The sequence below is a fragment of the Notolepis coatsorum genome (genome assembly GCF_963971535.1).
Source record: "Notolepis coatsorum genome assembly, chromosome: 19".
Lineage (NCBI taxonomy): Eukaryota > Metazoa > Chordata > Actinopteri > Aulopiformes > Paralepididae > Notolepis > Notolepis coatsorum.
In genome coordinates this window covers 4,722,162-4,747,907 of record NC_140183.1, presented here as the reverse complement: position 1 = coordinate 4,747,907, position 25,746 = coordinate 4,722,162, and the positions used below count along the sequence as shown (strand labels likewise).

General features: G+C 41.1%; 1 protein-coding gene across 1 annotated transcript in view; it reads right to left on the bottom strand.

Annotated features, from left to right (window-relative positions):
• Window positions 1–1,034: 1,034 nt before the first annotated feature.
• The window catches only part of LOC311246683 (putative 2-ketogluconate reductase), a 28,679-nt gene continuing 3,967 nt past the window's right edge, over window positions 1,035–25,746 (bottom strand). Inside the window, exons 2-8 of the mRNA XM_084336887.1 lie at window positions 19,470–19,537; window positions 12,589–12,801; window positions 10,848–11,004; window positions 10,551–10,722; window positions 9,759–9,937; window positions 3,565–3,661; window positions 1,035–1,577 (exon numbers count right to left, since the gene is read on the bottom strand). Of these exons, the coding sequence (XP_084193013.1) occupies window positions 1,424–1,577; window positions 3,565–3,661; window positions 9,759–9,937; window positions 10,551–10,722; window positions 10,848–11,004; window positions 12,589–12,801; window positions 19,470–19,511 (1,014 nt within the window). The 5' untranslated portion in view covers window positions 19,512–19,537 and the 3' untranslated portion in view covers window positions 1,035–1,423. The remainder of the gene's footprint in view (window positions 1,578–3,564; window positions 3,662–9,758; window positions 9,938–10,550; window positions 10,723–10,847; window positions 11,005–12,588; window positions 12,802–19,469; window positions 19,538–25,746) is intronic.

The following is a 25,746-nucleotide window of genomic DNA, read 5'->3' as shown; positions in this document are numbered from 1 at the left end:
TTTAGAAACACAAACAGACGTCTTGATAGAAAAGTTAATGTTAGCTAACTAGCAAACGTCTGCCATCTTGGCTCGCTAGTCATGTACAATGCTAAGCCAATGTCATATCCAGCTGACAAACTGGTTCTTATGTCAGGAACTGATTGTACAAACAACAACAGATTGATGTTGTAATTGTGAACTACACATATATTTCTTTATTTCAGATCCCCATTAGTCACTGCCTCAGCAGCGACTATTATTCCTGGGGTCTGGATACAAACATATAAAAATTTAACAAGAATAATCAATAAAACATAAAAACAAAACAAATATCAATAAAACACCAATAAAATATACAAACAATTATAGAACATTAAACCAATCAAAATCAGACATACAAACAAATATGTATGCCACATTTTCTAATATAGAACAATAACAAATATACAACATATAGAACAAATCAAATATCAACAAAACAACAAACGGACACATCTCAGAGAAAACTAAAACCTGCTCAAAAACAGCACGACATTCCATACACTAATACTCTAATACTCCTCATAACCACTAGACAAAGACATTCCAAATCAACACAAGAACCCATTCATTAGACACAGATTAGACCCAACCAAAATCAATCTCTTTCTGCATTACAGCCACTCTTAGTCTCCTCTTGAATCCCACCTTACTGGTAATTGAAACCAAATACTGTGGAAGTCTATTCCAGTAGGACATTGCCCTGTACATTACAGTTTTCTTTAAGGCTTCAGTTCTGGGTCTCGGCAGGGCGAACCGACCCCTCAAGGCTTGTCTAGTGCCATAGCCATGACCATCACTAATAAGCACCAGCTGCAAAAAGAGGCACAGAGATTTATGTAAAGTATAAATATTTCTCATAAACAAAATAAGACTACACACTAGGCTCTCATTGACTCTCATCCATGACAGTTCCTTGTGCATTTTTTCCAACACTGTTTCTAATTGAGCTATATGCAATGCAAGTCTTGCAGCTCTATTTTGAGTAAGCTGTATTTTATTTAAGTCTTGTTTGGATGCATTTGACCAGATTGCTGGACAGTAGTCCAGATGTGACAAAACTAGTGATTGTATGACTTGCTTGGTTACTGTGTCAGTTAAAAAAATAGGTATTCCGTCTAATAATTGAAATACTTCTGCTCATTTTTGTTACAATATTGTTAATGTGAGTTGACCAAGAGAGTGTTTCATCTATTATAACTCCAAGCAATCTGGCCTCCTTAACTCGTTCAATATCTGCACCCTGCAAAGACATATTTAATCTGTGATTCTCTCTCCGAGCATGCTTTGAACAAATAATTAGACATTTTGTTAGTTTATCATGTTAGTTTCAACCCAGTGTGTACGTGTGTGTCCAATCATCAGTCGCCTGGCTCATCTCAGGTCAGGGGGGGCGGGATCTTTAGGCTGTGACCTCATCGAGGGGAGTGTCTCCAGCCACTGCTGTAAGGACATTGGCTACCATCCTGCGAACCATGTTACCCGTGGTCTCGTACGTGTTGGTTCCCATGTGAGGAAGAATGATGACGTTAGGCAGAGAAGATAGAGGATGACCTCTGGGGGGGGGGGGGGGGTACAAAGATATAGAGATAGAGACAGAGAAATGGAGACAGAGAAAGACACACACACATGTAAATATAGATAATACACAGATGCAGATACACATGTGGATGGTTTTGATGTTTATATAATGTGTTTGATCTAATGTGTTATCAGTAATATTACAGTTATTGTACTTGCTTCAGAAAAAGAAAAAAAAAACATTCATGCCAATAAAGCCTCGTCCAGAAACGGTAGCCTGTCAATCAGGAGTGTGTGTGTACAGTAAGTGTATCGGTGCACTGCACACACAGCTGGGCTACAGAGTCTTAGTTTGTAAGAGTTTGCGAGGGGCCTCCAGATGGCTGGTCTCCCTAAGAGAAGGGCCAAGCAGTCGGCAAGGTATCGTTCAGTATCTGCTGTTATTAGTAGCTGCTCAGCTATTTTGTATCCATAACGTTTCACCTACTACTGTTATTTTCATCTCGTGTGTTATCATCCTGTTTGGCCACAAGCAGGCACTATTATAGCTATACCTGTCTCTCAATATCTGATCTTATTAGACATTATTACTAGTCTTTATGTCCTTGACATACTTGTATTGATGTGGACTAGTGGTCTGCAAGGGCCTTGAAATAAAGCCCGAGCCCTGCCCGAGCCCGTGAACTTCAGGCCCCGACCGAAAATAAGCCCGACTGTAAATAATATTTTAAGCCCTAGCCCGTGTGAAAACCAGAAAAAAAAATATTATTATTATTATTAAAATATAATTTTTTTTTTATTTGTTTTAAATATTCTAAACACTTTATATATTAACTTAATAAATAAACAAAAACGAAAATGTCCAATAGGTCTGCCTAAATAACGCATATCACGCTGAAAACTAAGAAGCATTTATGCCTCCCTCCCAGTGCTCGTAAAATGTATTGAAGGCTATAGAATCTTCTTTGACACACACACACACACACACACACACGACACACAATAGCCTACTCAGTCACTATACAAACAAACAGAAATCAGATTTCGAGCAGAGCAACATAATGAAAAGCACAACAAAACAGGTAGCGACCCAGCAAATAATAAACATCACTCACCATGACGTCAGCAACGCGTTGAACAACTTTAACAAAACTTCGCCAACCGGCTACATACATCCAAGTACAAATAAAACGTTCGCCAACTGGCTATATTCCAACACAACCAATCGAGTTGTCCCCGGCCTGAGTTCTCCCTGCGCGCTGCGGTAATTACATCCAAATGTTTCTCTGATGACAGCTTGGCGCAAAAGAGAAAACGAATCTTAAGGTAAACGAAGGTTATCCTATAACCCTAGTTATATGAAAAAAAAATGAAAAAAAACGTAATACAAAAAAATAAAAAAACGGCGGTGCCCGGGCCCGGCCGAGCCCGTCGGGCCTGGGCAAGGTTGCAGTGCACTAATGTGGACTAGTGATGCACCGATGTGAAAATTGTGGCCGATACCGATAACCATTATTAATATTGCTGTTCTTCTGGCCGATACCGATATTTACCGATGTCGATATCTCTGTATAGAAAACGCTTTTTTACGATAATCAAATAAAGAGCTATTTTCCAAAACGCATAATTTTTTTTCAGAAATTACTGATATTTTGAAACTATTTAAGGCCAAAACATGTAAAAAAATTTATATCGGCCCTATCTTGATATCGGACCGATACCGATGTGTAAAAAAACTGCCTTATCGTCCGATATTATATCGGCGGCCGATATATCGTGCATCACTAATGTGGACATAAATACACAATTTGTGTGTGTGTGTGTGTGTGTGTGTGTGTGTGTGTGTGTGTGTGTGTGTGTGTGTGTGTGTGTGTGTGTGTGTGTGTGTGTGTGTGTGTGTGTGTGTGTGTGTGTACCTGGGGAGAGGTTTGGGTAGGTAATGTGTGCCTACCTGCTGGGGGGGGATTTAGGGTTTTGTGTGTGTGTGCGTGTGCATGTGTGTGTGTGTGTGTGTGTGTGTACCTGGGGAGGGGCTCAGGGTAGGTAACGTCCAGTGATGCAGCTCTGATCTGTTTTTTCTGAAGAGCTTCAACCAGAGCCTCCTGATCCACCACCCGGCCTGCAGGGACAACAACATGATACACACACTGTCACTCAATCAGACTTATGTATATACAGTAGCACATTTAACACGACGCATGTCAACCAACGTGCTGTACAGAGGGTAGATACATAGTTACATATACTGTAGACAACCATCACAACTCCGTTTTACGGGAGGGCACACAGGCAAGCACACAGGAAATCAGGGCATGAGTCAGTGAACGGGAAAAGCTAAACACACCCAGCCTGCATAGACACTAGGGATGTTAACCCTTTGGTTGCCGTTCACGAGAATTCTCGTTTCCGTGGCCCAACGGTTGAGTGCCGAAAAACGAAGATTCTCCTTTCTGGGTCGTTATTTCTTTTATTCGCTGTATTGCCATTCATAATCCATCGAGGCACCTTGTGCAGGCCGTCCTGAGTGGGTCTGAGATAACAAACGACCAATACCGCCGCCTAACGCCTTGCGGCCGCTATTGCACTCCATTTGAAACGACGTGGTTTGTTTTCTGGGCCGAGCTGCGGCGTGCGGGCGGGATCTAAATACTCCGGCAAGACAAGCGCTTATAGGGATGGCATCGACGAGAAGAACCCTAGATTCCAGAAGGCTTTTAGTCAGCTTGGCGCATTGTCGCTGGTAACCGATGAGCTCCAACAGGAGATGGAGTCCTTCACATGGATGGCCATGGTTGGATGAAGTCAGTTGATGCTGTGTGAGCCCAGATGCTGCAGAAAATTATGGGTGCTGATAAAGTCCTGGATGCAAACTCCAAAGTAGACCTTGAACGCCTGCCTCCCCCCAAGGTCTGTCTCATCCCACATGTACAGCGAGCCAACTTCAGAGTCGCCTGCTACAATAGAGCATAACAGCCAATATTCAAGAGGCCCAAAGCCTATGATCAAAGTATGGACTGGGAAAAACAATGGATGAGGAGGTGTTAGAGCCTGTCTGGATGGTTGGACCCATCCTCCATCCTTCTCTTGTTGAGGTACTGGCCCAGAAGGTGGAGTCAGAAGAGCAAGAAGCTCTTGATAAGGAGGCAGATTATGCAAAAAATAACATGGATGAGGAGCATGGAGAGTACGAGTGTGATGAGGCGGAAAAGGGAGATGGAGATCGAAGAGATAGACTTTGACAATTGTTTTAGTGATGATGATGATGATGATGATGATGATGATGATGATGATGATGATGATGATGATTAGTAGTTTAGGGCACAAAATACAAAAAAATACTTGAATGTTGTGTCAACAAAGAAGATATCCAGTCCATGATATCCAGTGCATATGAAAACATATAGTTTGAACCTTAATAAATAAATCACTGATCGAAATCGCATGGGAAAATGTGTTAAGTTGTCTCTATAGAATTGTTTATGCAAATCTATAATATTTAGGGAATAACAGCATGGAGAAAATCTTTATTACAATATTATTTCCAATATTAATCTAAATCGATCTCGTCCAATGCACTACATTTTAGTAAAAAGGGAAAATAGAGATGTTATTTTTTGCTTTTTCCGTCATGAAATTTAGATGATGTGTTTGAATCTTAAAAATAACAATTGTACTGAATTCCTTGGGTCAAACTTGTTTGGGAAAATGTTTTAATTTGTGTTAATATGTTGTTAACTTCAAAAGTTATGCCGTTTTCTTTTTCTTATTTTTCAGGTTTTGGTTCAGGATAGGTGTAATAAAGGGTTAAAAAGAAACCCCATGGGTTCAACCTGTTACCTGTCAGAATCTTAAAATAGACACTTCAAGGATTAAGAAAAAACAGGTGGTGAAAAAAAATCCACCCTATGTAACCTATGCACCCTATGTTTCCATCTAGACTAAACCTCTTAAACCCGAGCCCATTTTCGGAAAATTCGCCAAAAAAGACATACCTAAGTAAAGGGTATAGCACCAGACATCCTCCCATTCCTAACTGCAACCATCAACTCCTCCCTCAACTCGGGGGTGGTCCCCACCTCCATAAAACAAGCCAGAGTCACACCGCTCATAAAAAAAACCCACCACCGTCATAGGCAACTATCGTCCTGTCTCTCTTCTCTCCTTCCTTTCTAAAACACTTGAACGTGCTGTATCCAACCAACTCACTGATTATCTCTTACAGAATGATCTCCAGGGGTCCCCAAACCTTTTCCTGTGAGGGCCACATAACTTTTCCCTTCTCTGGTAGGGGCCGGGGTCAGTTTGTAACAGAAAAAGTGTGACGATCGCAGGGGTGCCTAAACGTAAACATTTATTGTTTTCCAGAAAGCCACACATAACCAAATATTAATAACCCTTTCCGGGATCTTCACAGAAAAAAAAGTCAGGAAATAAATAATAACACTTAATTAAATAAATAACACTATTTATGAAATAAATATACAGTACCTACAGACAACCTAGCTCTAGCTCTGTACTATTTAAAAGCACAGTGCAGGACACACTCAAAGGTTATCGCACCTCAGAGATGGCAGTGGACAAAGGCCATATGTAATGGCCTTGGGATTGAGGAACATACTACCAGCCAAAGGAGGTAGCAGAAAAGGATGGACGAGTATGTAGTTGAGTCATCTTGTGGCACAAGCTCAGACATCAGCTCAGGAGATCAGCTGAGACAGAGACTATTCTATCCAGTCCTCGACAGAATGCTGCAAGTGCTTGAGAGCAGGTTCTCATGAGTTGGAGAACAACTTATGAGAGGCATACAGGCATGTTATCCAGCCTCAGACCAGTTTCTCTCAGTGGAATTGCTGCAACCCCTCGCCACACATTACAATATCCAACTACTGCCAGAGGAGATCACAGTTGCAAAGTGTTTCCTGATCAGGACAGGCAGAGATGCAGTCCCTACTATCCGAAGTGTCTTTTCCCTCCTGGATGATAATAATAATGCATTTTATTTATAAGGCGCCTTTCAGGACACTAAAAAAAAAAGTCCACAAATCGGTGAATGAAAAAATTATAGGATCAAATGAAAACTACCACTTACTAAAAATAGATGTTTAAAAGTACTAAAAACCAACAAAAAATATCAAACACTAACAAACATTCAGCACAGACAATGGGGATGCTGCCATCTTAAATATATATATTTTTTTTTATTGGGGGGCCGGGCCAAATGTGGAGGCGGGCCGTAGTTTGGGGACCACTGTCCTAGACCCTAACCAGTCAGGATTCAGGACTGGTCACTCCACAGAAACGGCCCTCATTGCGGTCACAGAGGCACTTCACTTGGCAAAAGCGAAAGGCCTCTCCTCTGTCCTGATTCTCCTAGAGATCTATCTGCAGCCTTTGACACAGTCAACCATCAGATCCTCCTCGCGTCCCTCGCAGGAATGGGAGTGGCTGGCTCTGCGCTGACATGGCTGACATCATACCTCAATGACCGCTCCTACCAAGTGTCATGGAGAGGGACCCTGTCGGCCACCCGCCCCCTGCGGACCAGTGTCCCCCAGGGCTCGGTCCTAGGACCCCTTCTCTTCTCCCTCTACACTAAATCTCTGGGTAACATTATCACGTCTCATGCCTTCTCGTATCATTGCTATGCCGATGATACTCAACTCTTCCTCTCCTTCCCTCCCTCAGATATCCACGTCTCTGAGCGGATCTCGGCCTGTCTGTCCGACATCTCCGCCTGGATGACGTCCAACCACCTCAAACTGAACCTAAGCAAAACAGAATTGCTTCACCTGCCGGCCAAATCCTCCCCCCTGACCGACCTTTCAATCACAGTCGAGAATGCAGCTGTGACCGCGTCCCCGACCGCTAAGAACCTTGGTGTTGTCCTTGACGACCAGTTGAACTTCTCCGCTCACATCGCAGCGACAACAGGAACCTGCAGATTCCTCCTGAGCAATGTCAGAAGGATCCGCCCCTTTCTGACAAAAGAAGCCACCCAACTCCTTGGCCAATCAACAGTCATCTCCCGCCTCGACTACTGCAACGCACTGCTTGCTGGCCTTCCGACCACTGCCACCAAGCCTCTTCAACTCATTCAGAATGCAGCGGCCTGCCTGATCTCAAACCTACCGAAGTCAGCCCATGTCACCCCACTTCTCAGGGACCTGCACTGGCTCCCCATGGCCCCTCGAATCCGCTTCAAGGCCCTCGACCTGGCATATCGTGCGGCGAAGGGAACGGCTCCCGCCTACCTCCGGTCAATGGTCTCTAACTACACACCCTCAAGACCCCTACGATCTGCATCCTCTGGCCAACTCAGACCTACTCCTATCCGAGCTCCGGGAGGGTCATCAAAGAGAAGTCGCCTATTCTCCTTGCCCCACAATGGTGGAACAAACTTCCCACCACAGTTAGGACAGCCGAAACCCATCCAATATTTCGCCGTCGACTAAAGACGCACTTCTTCAATCATTATCTGAAATGAAATGAAAAAATGAATAAAAATAATAATCTAACCCTAACTAACCATACTGTCATGCACTTGTCCTAATATACTAACAAACACTATAGCACTCAACACTTTGATGAACATTGTTACTCAGCTGATAAGAGTTGTACCCTTCCTGCTGTCTTGTTGTAAAAAATTGTAAGTCGCTTTGGATAAAAGCGTCAGCTAAATGACAAAATGTAAATGTAAAATGTAAGGAAAGATTGCTTCACTTCTACAAGGCCATTTGCATGTTCTTGGTATCTAGAGACATCTATGGATCTCAGGGAATGTATTCCCAATGTCAGAAATATTGTGTCTGTTACGAGGCTTGAGTAAATTGTAATGAATGAACCAAAAGGAGAATATCAAATTGTAAAAATAAAATGTAATATTTGATAAAAAAAATTAAAATAAAATAATAAAATGTCACACCATGCTAAAATTGACCAACAAAATTAAATAAAAATAAAAAATGTAAGCAAATGGAATAATAATAATAAATAAAGGAAAGATGATTAAACAGAAGGTTTTGTAGATACAGTACTGAATTCTGCCATCCGGACACATGCAATTTGAAATATGATTATAGAATATAGAATATCAGGCCTATAAATTACCTTATTATGGCTAAATCGCACATCTATGGATTGGGCCAAATCTCACCAGTATCACCAGGCATGCAGAAAAAACAGTGAATGAAATCTACTGTAAGTAAAGTAATTTTTTATAATGTAAATGTTCCGCCATTCTTCATCAGATTGCAACACCGTTTTTTGACGTTCACAGAAAGGTGGAGAAACGAACTGCATTCTAATTTATGGCAATAACGTTCAGGTTTGTTCCACCAGTGAGATATGATCCCGAAAATAAAGAAAAAAAATGAAAAAGAAGTCAGATGATTGACAGTGTATTTATTTTTTATTCAAAAGCCCATCGAAAGCCCTGGGTCTCTTCTCTCAAAAGAATACACTCAAGTTAGGTTGCGCCAAATCCTCACGTCAATCCTCGCCTTTTTCCGACGCCCTCAGATTTCTATAAACTAATATTTCCCTAATAAAACTTAAAATCATTGGTAAACAAACATAGTGCTCTACATTCTGTAGAGATGGATTTATGGCGTGATGTCATTCTCGTACCGGATCGCTCGGGCTTAAGAGGTTAAAGTCAACACAAATGTGTTTTTTAATATGTCTGGGCCTCTACATGTGCCATGCAATGTTGTGAGAATGCAATAATGTCGCTGCTGTGGAAATAAACCTTTTGATTGAGGAAACAAATACATTTGTTATTGTTTGGTAAATTTGGTTTTAGTCACAATTAATCAATGAATTGATTGTTAACATTATCAATGATCGAGTAAGGAACGTGCTTACAGTACAATTTACAACCCTAATAGACACCAACACAATTTACACATTATATATACACACACTATTCACACCCATCCTGCTTAGACAACAACACAATATACAGACTATATACACACCCAGCTATAGACAACAACACAATATACACAACTATATGTTATAGATGTGAACGACAGTGTTTCGCTAGTCGACGTGTCAGAGGCATTTTTATACACACTATATACTGTATATACACACACACACTACATACACAAACCCAGCCTGCATGGACAATAACAATACTTTGATGTTTTTATACTGTATAATTTAAACTAATATAAAAAAGGTAAAAGGTGTAACTTTGACTTGACTTGACTCACCTCTACTAATATTGATGAGGGTGGCAGTCGGCTTCATGATTGACAGCTGCTCTCGTCCAATCAGGTGCATAGTGTCTTTGCTTAGGCTGACCACCAGCATAACAAAGTCAGATGCAGTAAGCAATTCAGACAGCAGGGGGCAGAATGTCGCTCCCACTGCATCCTCCTCCTCTACTGGCCTACAAAGATAATAATAATTACAGTAATAAGAGCTTTAGTCTACTTTAGATATGTATGGGGGGGGGGGGGGGGGTGTACGTGTATGTGTGTACGTGTATGTGTGTGTTCAAATAGATAAAATATGGTGCAATGTTAAAAAGAAAAGTGTTTAAAGTGAATGTTAATTAAGGGTGAATGTTTAAAGTGAGTGTGTGCATGCTAGAATGTGTGTGTGTGTGTGTGTGTGTGTGTGTGTGTGTGTGTGTGTGTGTGTGTGTGTGTGTGTGTGTGTGTGTGTGTGTGTGTGTGTGTGTGTGTGTGTGTGTGTAGGTAAGTGATTGTGTGCATGTGTCTGTGTGTGTGCGTGTGCCTGCCTGTCTGTCTATCTGTGCATGCATGTGTACATAATGCCACCACATGTGTGTGTGTGTGTGTGTGTGTGTGAGAGTGAGAGTGAGAGTGAGAGTGAGAGTGAGAGTGAGTGTGTGTGTGTGTGTGTGTGTGAGGTCAGTTAAAGCTTCACCATTATTAGTTACAGGTTAGCTAGCTGAGGTACCAACCTGACCAAGGTCCAAACTGCCTGGGAATACTGTGTGTGTCTGTGTGTGTGTGTGTGTGTGTGTGTGTGTGTACCTGCGGTGTCTATTATGATAGAGTATCTTCATATCGAAGGCTGCTGCCCGCTTTGCCACCTTGTACCCGATACTCCCCATTCCCACGATGCCAAGCGTTGCGCCACTCACATCTGTTCCCATGATGACCTCGTCTTCAGTCCCCACTTCATGACACCGAGTAAAGCTATCACCTGGAGGGGAGGAGGGGAGGAGAAGAGTTATAGTTATAGTAGTGGTGGTCATGGTAATAGTAGTATTAGTATTAGTATTAGTAGTGGTGGTAATGGTAGTAACAGGCTATTAATACAAGTTATACCTTGTATAATCTTCCTGGCTGAAGCCAACATCAACCCCATTCCCAGGTCAGCTGTAGCATTGTCCACAATTTTGGGAGTGTTACAGACCTTCACCCCAAAACTGTTGATGAGTGGAATGTCCAAATGGTCCACCCCTACCCCTCCATTCACAACCACCTAGAAAGAAAGAAAGAAAGAAAGAAAGAAAGAAAGAAGAGAGAGAGAGAGAGAGAGAGAGAGAGAGAGAGAGAGAGAGAGAGAGGCACAGAAGGGACAGACAGACAGCTTAAAGTTGCCTATAGGGCGGCTGGGTAGCGTAGAGGTCTAAGCACTCGCCTACCACCACAGAGACTCTGGGTTCAAATCCAGCTGTCAGCGGTACCTCCGGCTTGGTCAGTCTACGAACACAATTGGCAGTATTCGCGGGTGGGAAGCCGGTGGGGTATGAATCCTGGTCATTGCAAACAGCGAAAAAAATAAATGTATTTCTAAAAAGTTGCCTATTGGGACATCCTGATTGGATCGGTCAAATGGGAGCCGATTGATCAATTGGTTAAAAAAAAAGAAGAAAAAAAAATACATTAACTCATTGACTGCTGGGAATTAGACGGGACCCCGCTCTAGCACTGCCACGCTTTAAAAGATAGGAGTGCATCACTTTGTCTGTAGAGCTATAACTATATTCTATATTATAGCTATGGATACAATACTATGGCCCATTTGACATCACCTATCTATCGTTCAATATGTGAAAAAGAATAAATGTTTCCATCCATAGGTTCCCGTGTTATACCGTGGTGAATATAAGTATGGTTTTAGAGCGGTCTAGGGTAATTCCCGAAAATGCTGAGTTATAGCCGTATACGCCAATTCCACTATAGACGTTGCCGTTTCTTGCCTGTACACGCTATTATTCCTAAATCAAATCTATATCATAGGTATTATGTTCCATCATGAATGCATGAAAGGGGGGGGGGGTCGTTTCTGATTATTTGATTGTCAGTAACGGCATTTGTATTGAACACTAAAAACGCTTATCAGCCCGATCAGTATAAAAGCATTGCAGGATCAAGCTAAAATTGACGTCAAATCGTCCTTTCCTGTTCCAATTGTTTGATCGCCATCTGGTACATCCAATGTCCATTTGGTCCACTGCATAATCCACCACAACATATGGATCGGGGATATTTCAATGGAACCGGGAGAACCGTTCACCTCGCCCAACAAGGACAAATTAAACCAGAGACATTTGGCCGTCCCACAGGCCAAGATACAAGGTTACAAAGGGTGCTCGATACCGCCGTCTAGCTGGATGCGGCCGGTATTGCACTTTGGTATTCTCAGGATGATTCCCCATGTTAACCCAGAGTCCGTGTGCCTGTAATGAATAGAAATATCGAAGAAAAGAAACAACGATCAAATAACGAGCATACTCGTTGTTGGCGTTCAACGATTGCCGCCCAATAACGAGTAAACTCGTCGTTGGCGGGGAATGAGTTAAGAGAAAGCATATCTTTGCTTAGTTTTACTAACTTTAATGTACTTGAAGTGAACATCTGTATTATCTAGCAAAATACAAACAGCAGATACTCAATATTAAATTACTCAGATCGGGAGGAAAATAAACTTGAACCCTAACCCTAACCATAACCCTAACCGGGAACAAGACAAGGCAGGGGCCAGAATTAGTCAGAAGATTGGCACCACACAGCAGAGTGACTCAACAGGAAAACATTTGGATAGAAACATGGCTACTGTCACCTTTAGGTTGGGGAGGGATTGGAGCAGGAGGCGGTCGACAAGCGGTGTTGCGCCCCACACCAGGACAGCCTGGATACTGTGGCTGAGTTCTGGCTTGGTTCTGGTTTGTTCTGGGTCCAGCACAGTAAAGTGCTCCTGGAGCAGCGGTGAGAAACAGGCCAGTATGCCTCCGGGAGAGCCCAGTCTGGTAGCCAGAACACAAGGCTTCTCCATCTGCAACACATTATTATTATTATTATTATTATTATTATTATTATTATTATTATTATTATTATTATAGAGCCCAGTCTGGCAGCCAGAACACAAGGCTTCTCCATCTGCAACACATTATTATTACTATTATTATTTATTATTATTATTATTATTATTATTATTATTATTATTATTATTATTATTATTATTATTATTATTATTATTATTATTATAGAGCCCAGTCTAGCAGCCAGAACACAAGGCTTCTCCATCTGCAACACATTATTATTACTATTATTATTATTATTATTATTATTATTATTATTATTATTATTATTATTATTATTATTATTATTATTATTATTATTATTATTATTATTATTATTATTATTATTATTATTATTATTATTATTATTATTATTATTATAGAGCCCAGTCTAGCAGCCAGAAAACAAGGCTTGTTGTAACTATTATAGATAGATAAGATACACTTTCATTGCAGACTCGTAAAGTAATCTATAAAATACACACACATAGTTTAGTTGGTGATAACGTTTTTGTTTTATTTGTCTTATTTTGCTTTGATGGAGTTGAAAGTAGCACTGACTGCTACAAAGCACCTGTTTGCCTGCTGCACTAACCTGTCTGTGTTTCAGCACCGGACAGCTCCTGCCAAAACAGCTGCTGCTCTGAACTGTGATTGACTTGATTGATGTATTAGAAACAGCTGTGGTGTGCAGTGGCAGGCAGATGGTGAAAGCACAGTGAGAACTGAACTAGAAATTGTAAAAGGAATAGAAAATAAAATAACTGAAGATTTGATTCAAAAGAAAAACAACGACTGGACATTCCCTGTTTCATCTTTGCAATAAGGCTTCTCCATATGCACCTGCTGCAACCGAAAAATCGCAATTAGATTATTTCCCAAAACCTTGCAGCCCTATTTGATGGCAAAGTTGACCGAATTGATTGAAGTATGCAGCTATACAGAGATAGAAAGAAAATAATTTAAAACTATTTTGATGCCTTAAAATGATGTTTTGGTTTGATAAGATGCTTGTTATGATACAATCATTCTAAGGATTATGTGTGTAATAAATTAGTTCTGTACACTAATTGCAAGTTATGCAAATGTAACAAATTCGAAACTGCATAGTGCACTTTTAAATTTGTATCTTTGTGAGGTTACTTACTGTTTTATAATTTACATTACATTGAAAAGATACAAAGATATATTTTTTAAAGCTGGATTTTCTAATACAGAAGAGGTATTATTTAGAACATTACTTCATATTTTTCTTGTTATTTATTTTGTCCAGTAAGACTTGAAAATATATATTATTTTGTCATATGTTGATTTAGTTATTTTCTTGAGATTTGTCAGATAGATTACTTTAGGCATAATACAGCATGTTGAGTAACTTTGGTTATAGAGAGATCTTTTATAAAATAATATAAACAATTTTATACCCCTAAGGAGGCATACTTTAAATATATTAAAATGATAAGACATCTTTGAGTAAACTTCAAGTATCATTAAGTATCTTGAGGCTGAAGGCAGAGTGTCCTCTTTAAAAAAAATTCACAATATGGTCACCCTTGAAGTCGCATGATAATTCACTTAATAAAATAATGACGAGTCAGCCTCCTAAAAATACAAAAGTTAGTGACACGACTCACACCGCCAACCCAGCCAAAGTAAGGACTTTGCTCTGTATCATCAATCAATGGTCAAATAAATATTTGATTAAGGAATATAATATGCCTTTTTGTATTATTTCTGTGTATCAGCTAAATGTATAGATTTTTTATGTTAGACATTGAGGGAAATTAAGATTCTCCGATTTTTTCCGCTTATCAACTAACCGGTTAATCGGCAGGTGACGTATGTTGCTCAGTAGTTGCTGATGTCTGCTCAGGAGGTTTGAGTGTTTGCTCAGACCGAAAAAAAATTTGAGGGAACATTGCCTGTCAGTACTTTAGTCAGTCAGTTGAAGTCCAGCGACAGGTACAGTAGTCACCCCCAACCCCACACATACACACAGATACAGTATGATGACCTTTTTATTTAGCCCCTATGATTAACATAGGTGTTTGGCAATGGGATTGGGTTTCTTCATTGAGCGCTTATCCTTATCATCAGAGCATAAGTATCTTGTGTTTTATTATAAATAAAGTATTGATATTAACTCATTGACCGCCACACTCTTTTCCCATCTTTACTCAATGGCGCCAGTGTTATTGACCATTTTAGCAATGTTTGTGGACCCCAGGGCTCGAGACTAACGATGTCCCGTCGTCCCGGGGATGATCAAATATTGATTTGGGACGAACAGAAATCTTTTTTGGGACGCAAACGGGACGGAGAGGATTTAATTTTTTTCACAGGAAATGTCAATTAGCCGACTGTCAGTGCGCGTATATATATATATATATGAATTATTCTACGTTAATAAAACATACCTGGTGATCAACTACAGTTTGCTGTAAACATTATGATATGTGTGTAGTGTTCTGATAACGACGGCTGCAGCGGGAGCTGGCTCATGCTGGATTTGCGAATAGCATGCAGCTGCAGAGCCGCAGAGCCAGGGGCGCTTTCAGGTCCGGTCACAGGCCCGCTCAACAGCGCCCCCCACCCAACGGCTGAATTGCCAATGGCTGAATTGGAGTATTGCACAGTGCCATATCTGTACTTGATGTTTGTTTGTTGTGTTGCATATTTGAAATAAACTTCAATCAAATCAAATCAAACCCCCCCGCTTAAAAACAAAAACCTGTGTTTAACCTAGCCATCTATAAAACATCATGCTAAAACTGTGAAACAAATGTCCTACTCCACTAAAGAAAGAAATACATAGCAAACATGACTCAGTTATCCAATAGTGCTGCTGCTTTTAATTTTGTTAAAATCTTTTAGTTAATAAGACTAAAAGACTACAATATGACTACAATGATTTCATGACGGCTTCCTGTCCTCGCGTTTCCGGTTTCCGGTGCTATGCACGGAGATTTTTAACATCACATTTTCAACAACAGATTGCTGCTAATTAAACACTTCATGGAAACGGAGTAACGTTAACGTTATGTCGAGTTCATACGTGTAGTGTAGTATGATCTCGGCATAACGTTAACGTTAGTCCGTTTCCAGTGTTGCTGGCTGCCACCGTTGCACCGCAGATGGATGGTACACTGTTAGCTCCATAGCTAATCCGCTCCTAGACTACCGATAGCAGTACCGATAACGTCGGAGCTTATCAATACTCAGTTTTTTTCTAATTTAGTACCGGTTCCCATTTAGAACCGGGTTTCGGGGGGCATCCCTACTGACTAACCAGTTCATTTCTACATACTGTAGTTTGTGCGCTATTACATGCTAAACATCGCCCCTTTCCATCGCCCCTTTCCAAAATAATCCAGTATTTTTTCATAGATCGCAAGATATGACGCGTTATATGCATTATGCCCAAATCGTTCTGGTTGCTCGCCTGAAACACCAAAATACTTCCAAATCAAAAGGTATATACCATATACATATGTGTCGTCGTTTTAACTCGAAACTGCGATCGTTACCAAAAGCATGTTTTAGGTCCGGTAAAATATGACACTGTGCTCGGTACAGAAACATGTTTTAGGTAAAAAATACCAGCAGGTTACCTAAGATAGACCTTACCTCAGTCAGAAGGCACTCCAAAATTTATAAATCCCAGTCGATCCCATGGCGATTGCAATTACTGGTGTATATTGGGCAGCATGGCTACCATACGGGAAAGAATAGCTCTGAGGCACCAACTCTTCCACCGATTGCTATGTTGTGATCCACTCCGAGGCGGAAGCAACCGGAGGTAAGTCAGTACTGGAAGACAATTGATATCCCCAGTTCAAAAGGTAGGTGATACTGCCACCTGGCGGGATTCGATCACCATTGCAATTCCAACATAGGCAGCTGTGCCAGGGAGACCCAGGGAGCTCCGGGAGTGTTTCGAACGGGGATCAAAGGAAAAAGATCAACGGAACTAAAAACGAGATATTACGTTTTTGGCGCTCAAGCGTTGGCGGCGAAACACAAGATATTAGGTTTTTGGCGCAGAAAGAGTTAATATTAATATCATTATAGTTGTTATTATTATTATTATGTGAAGTCCTGTTGTCATTGTACCATGTGTTACCTTTTCCTGTATTGTTCTGAACTGTAGTAGAGTACAGGGGAGCGCTCTCCTAACACTCCAGGGCCAAAGTGCAGGTCATGTAACGTACTTGTTATAACTAGCCGGACTTCGGGGTAATTCCCTCTGAAAGGTGGTGACAGTAAACCAGGAAACCGTTCTCTAGTCTAAAGGACTAACACTCCACTGGATTTGGAGAATCAAGGGGCTAGGGTTAGACTAATTCCTAGATTTGGAGATGTGTTTCTGTTGGTGAAAAGCTGGGAGTAGAAAGCTGAACAGTAACTCAAGATTGAATGTTTGGCAGCAGAAAATTACTAACAGGTTAACCAGCTGGAACCACAGAAGGCATGTTTCATTTGCCCCCCCCCCCCCCCCCGCTCCTATACTTTACTATGGAGACTGGATGATATTTTGCAATAAACAGCATTTAATCAACTCCATATCTTCATCATTAATGGGTCTACTTATAACCCCAGGCCATCAGGCTGCTAAACGAACAATAATCGCTAAACGAACAATAATCACTATGCAACAACCATCAAATGCACACAGCACACACACCCACACGCACACACTCACTCAAACAAACAACACACTGCAGCACCCACTCTCCACACTTTAGATCACACAAACACACTTACACTTTATATTTATTGATAAAGGATTTGCACTACAACTCGTACACCTACTGTGAATTGTACCTAAACTGCACCTCGTCCATTTATGCCTTGCACTATATAGCATTGTATATTAGTACACTGCACAGTATTGTATATTGTATGGTAACTACGTCTACGAACATTGTACATATGTCTAAACTGAACACTGTGACCTCTTTTTTTACTTCAAATTTTTACTATGTTTTTATTTCATACTTATCTTGTCATGCACAGTCTCTGGAGCGCAACAGTAAGAAGCATTTTGTACAAAAGTATTCTGTACTTCTGTATGACAACTATTAAAGAAACTTGAAACTTGAACTTGAAACTTGAAACATGACAAACTTGGTCAAACTTGTAGTCTTGCTTTTATAGTGAAGATGATAAATAATGCAGACAGAAGTGAACCTGGACAGTAACCTATAGTATGCCTGCCTGTCTGCCTACCAGACATTTTTATTAATGTTTTAAAAAAATAAAAAAAATTGCCAAGAGTAAAGACCATAACCCTATCAAAAACAGTAGTCAAAGTGTATATTTTCATTTTTACCAATGTTTTATACGATTTATCGGAAATAAGAATTTATCGGAAAATTCTAATTATCGTAAAAACCGCAAGGAAATGACTAAATCCAGATTCAACCCTGCCATTGGAAAAGGGAGCATTTTCCCTATCCATAGATGTATGATTTGGCCATAATAAGGTCAAGGTCAAGTTCAAGGTCAAATATGAATTTATAATTAAAATCGATTATCATTCATTACTGCATCTACAAATCCTTCTGTTTAATCATCTTCCCTTTATTCATTTGCTTAGATTTTTTGTACACATCTCAATAAGGTGGTGAATGAGCTCAGTGAGCATTTTCTCCTACCCGTATACATTTTTGATCAAAGAGCATAATTTATATTCTCCTTTTCTTCATTACAATTTACTCAAGCCTAGTAACAGACACAATATTTCTGACACTGGAAATACATACCCCCAGGTCCCTAGATGTTCCTAGATACCAAGAACATGCAAATTGACCTTGCAGAAGTGAAGCAATCGTCCAGTTACTTAGGCATGTACCTTTAGGCGAAATATTCCTACAGCTGAACAGGAAAATGTTGGGTCCCGAGGCTAGACCAGTTGAGAACCACTGACCTAAAGGACTAACACTCCACTGGATTTGGAGAATCAAGGGGCTAGGGTTAGACTAATTCCTAGATTTGGAGATGTGTTTCTGTTGGTGAAAAGCTGGGAGTAGAAAGCTGAACAGTAACTCAAGATTGAATGTTTGGCAGCAGAAAATGACTAACAGGTTAACCAGCTGGAACCACAGAAGGCATGTTTCATTTGACCCCCCCCCCCTTGTTCAAACGCTCCTATACTTTACTATGGAGACTGGATGATATTTTGCAATAAACAGCATTTAATCAACTCCATATCTTCATCATTAATGGGTCTACTTATAACATGACAAACTTGGTCAAACCTGTAGTCTTGCTTTTATAGTGAAGATGATAAATAATGCAGACAGAAGTGAACCTGGACAGTAACCTATAGTATGCCTACCTGTCTGCCTACCAGACATTTTTATTATTAACAGATTGCAGAATGGGTACAATGCAGTACGGCAATGTGTGTCAGTTACATTTCAAAAAGAAATCTGTAAAAATTGAGAGATTGATTGATTGAACATTTTATTAACAGATTTCAGAATGGGTACAAAACAGTACAGCTCAATACACACAATTGTTAAGGGGATGCAGACCAGAGAAAGACTTTCGTCTTATTTACATCAGGGTCCCCCATTTTCAATTCATCATAAAAGAGGGGGGGGGGGGTAATAGCGTTAATTAATGTGTGTGGTCTTACCAGCTGTTTGAAGCTTCGTGTGGCCGCCAGCGGAGTCACCATGACAGCAGTCTGAAGTCCCTCAGCACCTGCAGGACAGAAGCTACTGTAGTAACTAGTGTAACTAACTAACGTCAAGGACGACGGGCCACGGGTCCGAGCTACACAACCAGACAGAAGTTCGTGTAGTGGGTCAAAAACCAGCTCCTACTGTGCTGTAGGCAAGTTAGGTGTTGGTCCCGCCTCTTGTTGCATGTTAAATATTAGTAAACAGTTAACCTACTGCTCACGCTGCAATAGCATAAATCTACAGAGCCGCAAGATCAAGCCTCACACAGAGTACAAGCCCCGAAGCCCCGCCCAGACGCTGGGCTTACGGCTCTGCAGATATACCCTACTGCTCAGTACACTTGACAGCAGAGCAGTTTACAATTTGAACGTCTTCGCTAGCGACAACAATAATACTTCCGGTCGGACTTTTTCAGAATAAAAGAACGATTCTGTACTAATCATTCTAAAGCACACAGCATCTACAGGAGCTGGCTAAGGTTAGATTGCAAACATAAAATTATTTTAAAATAATAATAATAATAATAATAATAAGTTAATAAAATGAAGCTATACAATACTAATTGTTTCTGTATGATAATAACTTATAATAATATTGATCAAGTTATTCTCAGTAGGCCTACCTACATGAATGAATACATGCTGTCCATTGGAGTGCACATAGTAGGCTATACAGATTGGACACTGGCTGTATGGCAGCATGAAACATGTGTCCACAGACTCAGAAGGACCTTCAAATCCCACTGTCATCTGGGTTGAAGTGTGATAGATAGGCCGGTGGAGTGGCCTTAGTGGGGGAGCTGAGTGCTTGCCAGATAGAGGTAGATGTTATATGTTGATGACTGCATTTCTAGGACCCTTGTTTTAAAGGTTAATTCCACCCAAATGCTACTAATTTCAGGAGGGTCATACAGCAGAACCAAGCATTTCACTATATTGTAAATGTACCTTATATGTGACAAATAAAACAAAACTTGAAACTGTCCAACTCCTTAGTTTTAAAGGTTTATTCCACCCAAATGCTACATTGTCCAACTGATGAACTCATGATGTCTTTAGAGTCAAGCACCAGGAGATCCTGACTCTTCAAGAAATGGGTTCCCCATCTCTTCGATCACTGCTGTGAGGGACCTAACATGTTTTATGAAGGTTTCTTGCTGGCTGCTGCTCGTGGTGACGATTTTCACTTTCTGTGGTGCTTTCATTCTCGAAATCTGTAGTCATTCTGGCCATTTCTGGACCTGCCACCATCCAGCGATGATGCAGTGCCCCAGGATTCTCTGTCAGGCCAACTGCTCCACCAGATCCTTTGATGAGTGAGTTGTTCTGTTTCGTGGCAGTGGTCAATTGCAATAGCAGAGAATTTGTGACTTGTTTTATGCACAACAAACTTTCCAACACGGAACTCCTCCAGGATGGCTGGATGTTTATCAGAGAATACCATCATGTCACAGACATGCACCACTGATAGCCACCTGGAGTAATGAGTGTGGTCCAGAGCAAACATCCAGGGTAGTAGCTGTGTGAGGGTTTCCACATAGAGCTGAAAGTGGCCCTCCCACAGTGATCTGACGTATATGAGCATGAGGACCTCAAGTGATAAGGTTTTCAACCAGTAGTCAAAATGCTGATTGGAAGCCAGGGGCAGTAGCTTGTACCGGCTAGCAGCAGTAACTTGGCAGGCCTGTTTAAGTCCAGCTCAGCGGGTATCTGTCCAAATTCTTGAAATTCAAAAAGATGCCTGGCCAATGACACATAACCACTGCCTAGTGGTGGGCTGGTGGCTTGCTTGAGCGGGCAGGGCATTGCAAAGCGTCCCTTGTTTCCACTTGGCAGAGAGCACAGAGTTCCCAGTTAGTGGGGCAATGCAGCTCCTTAGATGTAGAAGGCTGGGCTGGATCAATCAGGATATGGCGTTTTGACATGATGCAGGCACAGTGTTGCATCAAATTGCTGAAGAGTGTCATAGGCTGCCTTGCCAGTAGCTCTTTGGAGGAATTAATGGTGAAGAGGTTGGAGGTGGATTGGCTAACATTGCACAATGGCTAGCTAGCTCACTAGTTGCTAGCTAGATATCTAACTGTATTTAATTTAATTCATCATCAACAGCTAGAAGTAGTATTTGATCAATAAGAACATGATACAAATTCTCACCTGTCCATACATCAAAATCTCTTCTCTTCTCTCATGTGCACTCTTTTCAGGCTACTGCCCTCTGCTGGTCTACTGCAGTAAAATCATGCAACAAACTGACACATGGACACAAGGCCATGGCTGAGTAAGTGAATGTCTTTATTAGAACAAAACTGCCATTTTATCAAACATATATATTATTATAAAGGAGAATAATGGGATGAAAAGTGGAAAAATGCAATGCTGAGGTCAATGACCCCTCAAGGTCACCAGAGGTCAGCCAGCCTGAAAGTGTTTCCACGTCTGAAATCAAACCTTGGGGTATGTAGACGATATGCTGAAAGTTTCATGCTTCTTTCATAAAATGCACAATTAGTTTGCTTAACCGCCCGACTAACAATGCTAATACAGTATGTCTATACTACTATGAACTGAGTGTAACACTCAAGTTCGACACTGATTGACGAACAATGCCACTTACCCTCAACGTCAGCTAAATGATTAAATGTAAAGGCAACAGTCACTTTGGAGAGCAAGGGACGAGCAAATTGGCAATATCTGTATTAGGGCATTGTTAAAAACAAATTATGGTACACATTTTATTAGTATGAAAAAGGTAAACATGCCGTGACTTCTCATCAATCACACAATGTAGGTATAACCACATGAAGTAGGCAGACACGGGAAACACTTGAACCATGCAGCAGCAGGCAATTCCTGTTGGGAGTCCTTATTCCACACGCATGTCAGAAAACCTTAGGCTTCTGATTCTGTCCCATTTGTGAAAATCTCAGCTTGCATCCCTTCGCGGTCTATTGTTTAAAAAATGGTAGTGCCTCGTTTTGTAATACTAGCCACAGGCGGCTTCCCAGATGGTGAGGCGCGCAGGACGCACACCAGAGCGTGTTGATGAATGTGTGGATAACGTGGGGGGAGGAAACACAATGCATTAAAGAAGATACAAAAACTCTGTCTATTGTTTAATAATAACACTCTCTATGCCCTCACTTCTGTCTAATAATAAAACTCTCCATGCCCTCACTTCTGTCTAATAATAAAACTATCCATGCCCGCACTTCTAATAATAAAACTATATGCCCTAACTTCTGCTCGATGTCACCTGTGGTGTTCCGCAGGGGTCGGTTCTTGGTCCCATCCTATTCATCACCTACATGCTCCCCCTCGGTCGTGTCATCGGCAGACATGGAATGTGAATTATGGTGGCACGGTGGTGTAGTGGTTAACACTGTCGCCTCACAGCAAGAAGGTCCAGGGTTCGATTCCCGCTTGGGGACCAGGTTTCCATGATGCCAGTTACCCAGGTGGGGTATCTCCCAGGCCTTTCTGTGTGGAGTTTGCATGTTCTCCCCGTGCTCGCAAGGGTTTCCCCCCCGATAAGATAAACCCAATGGAAAAACATGCACAACAATAGATCGCTAACGCTGTGGCGTCCTTGACGAAGACAGACAGGAGCACTTGGATTGGTCCCCTGGCGCGGCTCACGTTGACGCCTGTCTGCTCCCGGCTGCCCTTGGGGGGGGAAGGACGACGGGATGGGTTAATCGCAGATACGAATTGCATGCATGCATCGCATGTGTGCCGATTGATGACCTCTGAGCAGGTCCTAAATTATTAAATTAATGTCCTTCCACTGTTATGCCGATGACACACAACTCTACATAAAAACGGCCCCAAACCCCTTCTGCAGCTCTGTCATGCCTCACCACCCGTCTTGGGGAGATAAAGGCATGGATGAACAGCAACTTCCTCCAACTAAACGGCAAAAAAACCGAGGCACTTCTAATTGGCACCCCCCACCAGGTTCAGTCTTCATCCATATCACATCTCACCTTTGACGGCCAGGTAATCCCCCTCAGTCACAAATCTGGGGGTTCGATTTGACCCCCACCTGACCTTCAACATCCACATAAAACACATCTGCAAGACCTCATTCTATCACCTAAAAAATATATCAAAACTCCGTCCCATTCTAACCCTGTCAGATGCAGAGAAGCTTGTCCATGCCTTTATCTCCTCAAGACTGGACTACTGTAACGGCCTCTTCATCGGGATTCCTGGCAAGAGCATCCAAAAGCTGCAATACATCCAGAACAGCGCTGCCAGGATCCTGATGAGAGTCCGTAAACACGATCACATAACCCCCATCCTCCACTCACTACACTGGCTCCCAGTCTCAACCCGGATCAATTACAAAATCCTGATGCTCACCCATAACTGCATAAACGGACACGCACCCCTCTACCTTCAGGAACTCATCACTCCACAATCCTCCACCCGCACCCTCAGATCTGCAGGTAGCCTGCTCCTTCAGGTCCCCAATACCCGGCTCTGCACCATGGGTGACCGAGCCTTCTGCACGGCTGCACCACGCCTGTGGAACAGCCTCCCCATCCAGCTGAGGGCACCACAGAGCCTGGACTCTTTTAAAGCTGGCCTGAACACCTATCTGTTCAAAAAGGCCTTTGACTGTTAGCTTTTAATTTTTAATTTTCTTGTGCTGTTGTTTTTAAATTTTCTGTTTATACTATGTTTTTAATTAACTATGTTCTATTTTAATCTTATTTTTATTCTGTATTTTATTTGTTTTACTAATAACTATTAAAAATGTTTAACTATGTTTTAACCCTGTAGTGTAGCACTTTGGGATCCCAGCGAACAAAAAGTGCATTACAAATTCAATCTATTATTATTATTAAAACTCTCCATGCCCTCACTTCTGTCTAATAAAACTCTCCATGCCCTCACTTCTGTCTAATAAAACTCTCCATGCCCTCACTTCTGTCTAATAAAACTCGCCATGCCCTCACTTCCGTCTAATAAAACTCTCCATGCCCTCACTTCTGTCTAATAAAACTCGCCATGCCCGCACTCCTAATAATAAAACTATATGCCCTCACTTCTGTCTAATAATGAAACTATATGCCCTCCCTTCTGTCTAATAATAAAACTATATGCCCTCCATTCTGTCTAATAATAAAACACTATATGCCCTCCCTTGTCTAATAATTAGTGCCGTCAATAGATAAAAGAAATTAACTAATTAATCTCACAATTTTCTGTAATTAATCTAGATTAAAAATAGCATTTTTCTACTTAGACCGAAGCTTGTAAAAGATATTTACTTGAGTAAAATCATGGAATTAATGTAAAATCAACACAAAGAAAGTATATTTAGATTCAAAGACTATTATAATAGCTTTCTTTGAATACAGTTTCTCTCCTGTGAAATACAAATGTTCAACAAAACCATCAAGCTAGACCTCCTTATATCCGCGGCGGCGGTGCTAAACTTGAAGATTTTTCACTCCATAGATTAATTTATTTTAATGCTTTAAACAATTTAAATTAATCTCCAACGTTAAAGCATTAACTTTGACAGCCCTACTAATAATACACCTCTATGTCCTCCCTACTGTCTAATAATAAAACTCTATGCCCTCATTTCTGCCTAATAATACAATTCTTTGTCCTCCCCAGAGCTAAAAATAAAATGAAGAGGACATCCCCCAGGGGATCCCCCTAGTGTGTATCCTATGGACCTGCAGAGTTCCATGATAGTTTTAAGACGCGCCTGGTTCCAGGAAAATCTTTGCCTATGGTCTTTTATGGTCTAACATTAGACTGGGAGCAGAGTTGAGCAGATCTGTTTTTTTTCCCCTTGAAAAAAAGTCATGGGTACAAGACTGTGTACCTAATGCAATTGAATCTACTCGTTTCCATGGTAACTACTACAGCACCCATTACCCATATGCCTCAGCATTTGAAGACCAATCTCGAGTGAACGCTGCAGAGCTGAGAGGATGATGTTAACAAACCAAAACAGACACAACACACATATTGGAATTATATACTCATGATTACCTGACTTGTTTGTTTTCAAACACCGTCGTTTTCATGTTTTGAACATTTTATTCATGGCTACAATGAAAACAATGATTGATTGATTGATTGAACATTTTATTAACAGATTGCAGAATGGGTACAATACAGTATGCCTCAATACACACAATTGTTAACTCTTTCACTGCCGCACTACCAAACGGTTAACCCTTTCACTGAGACAATACACAGAAGT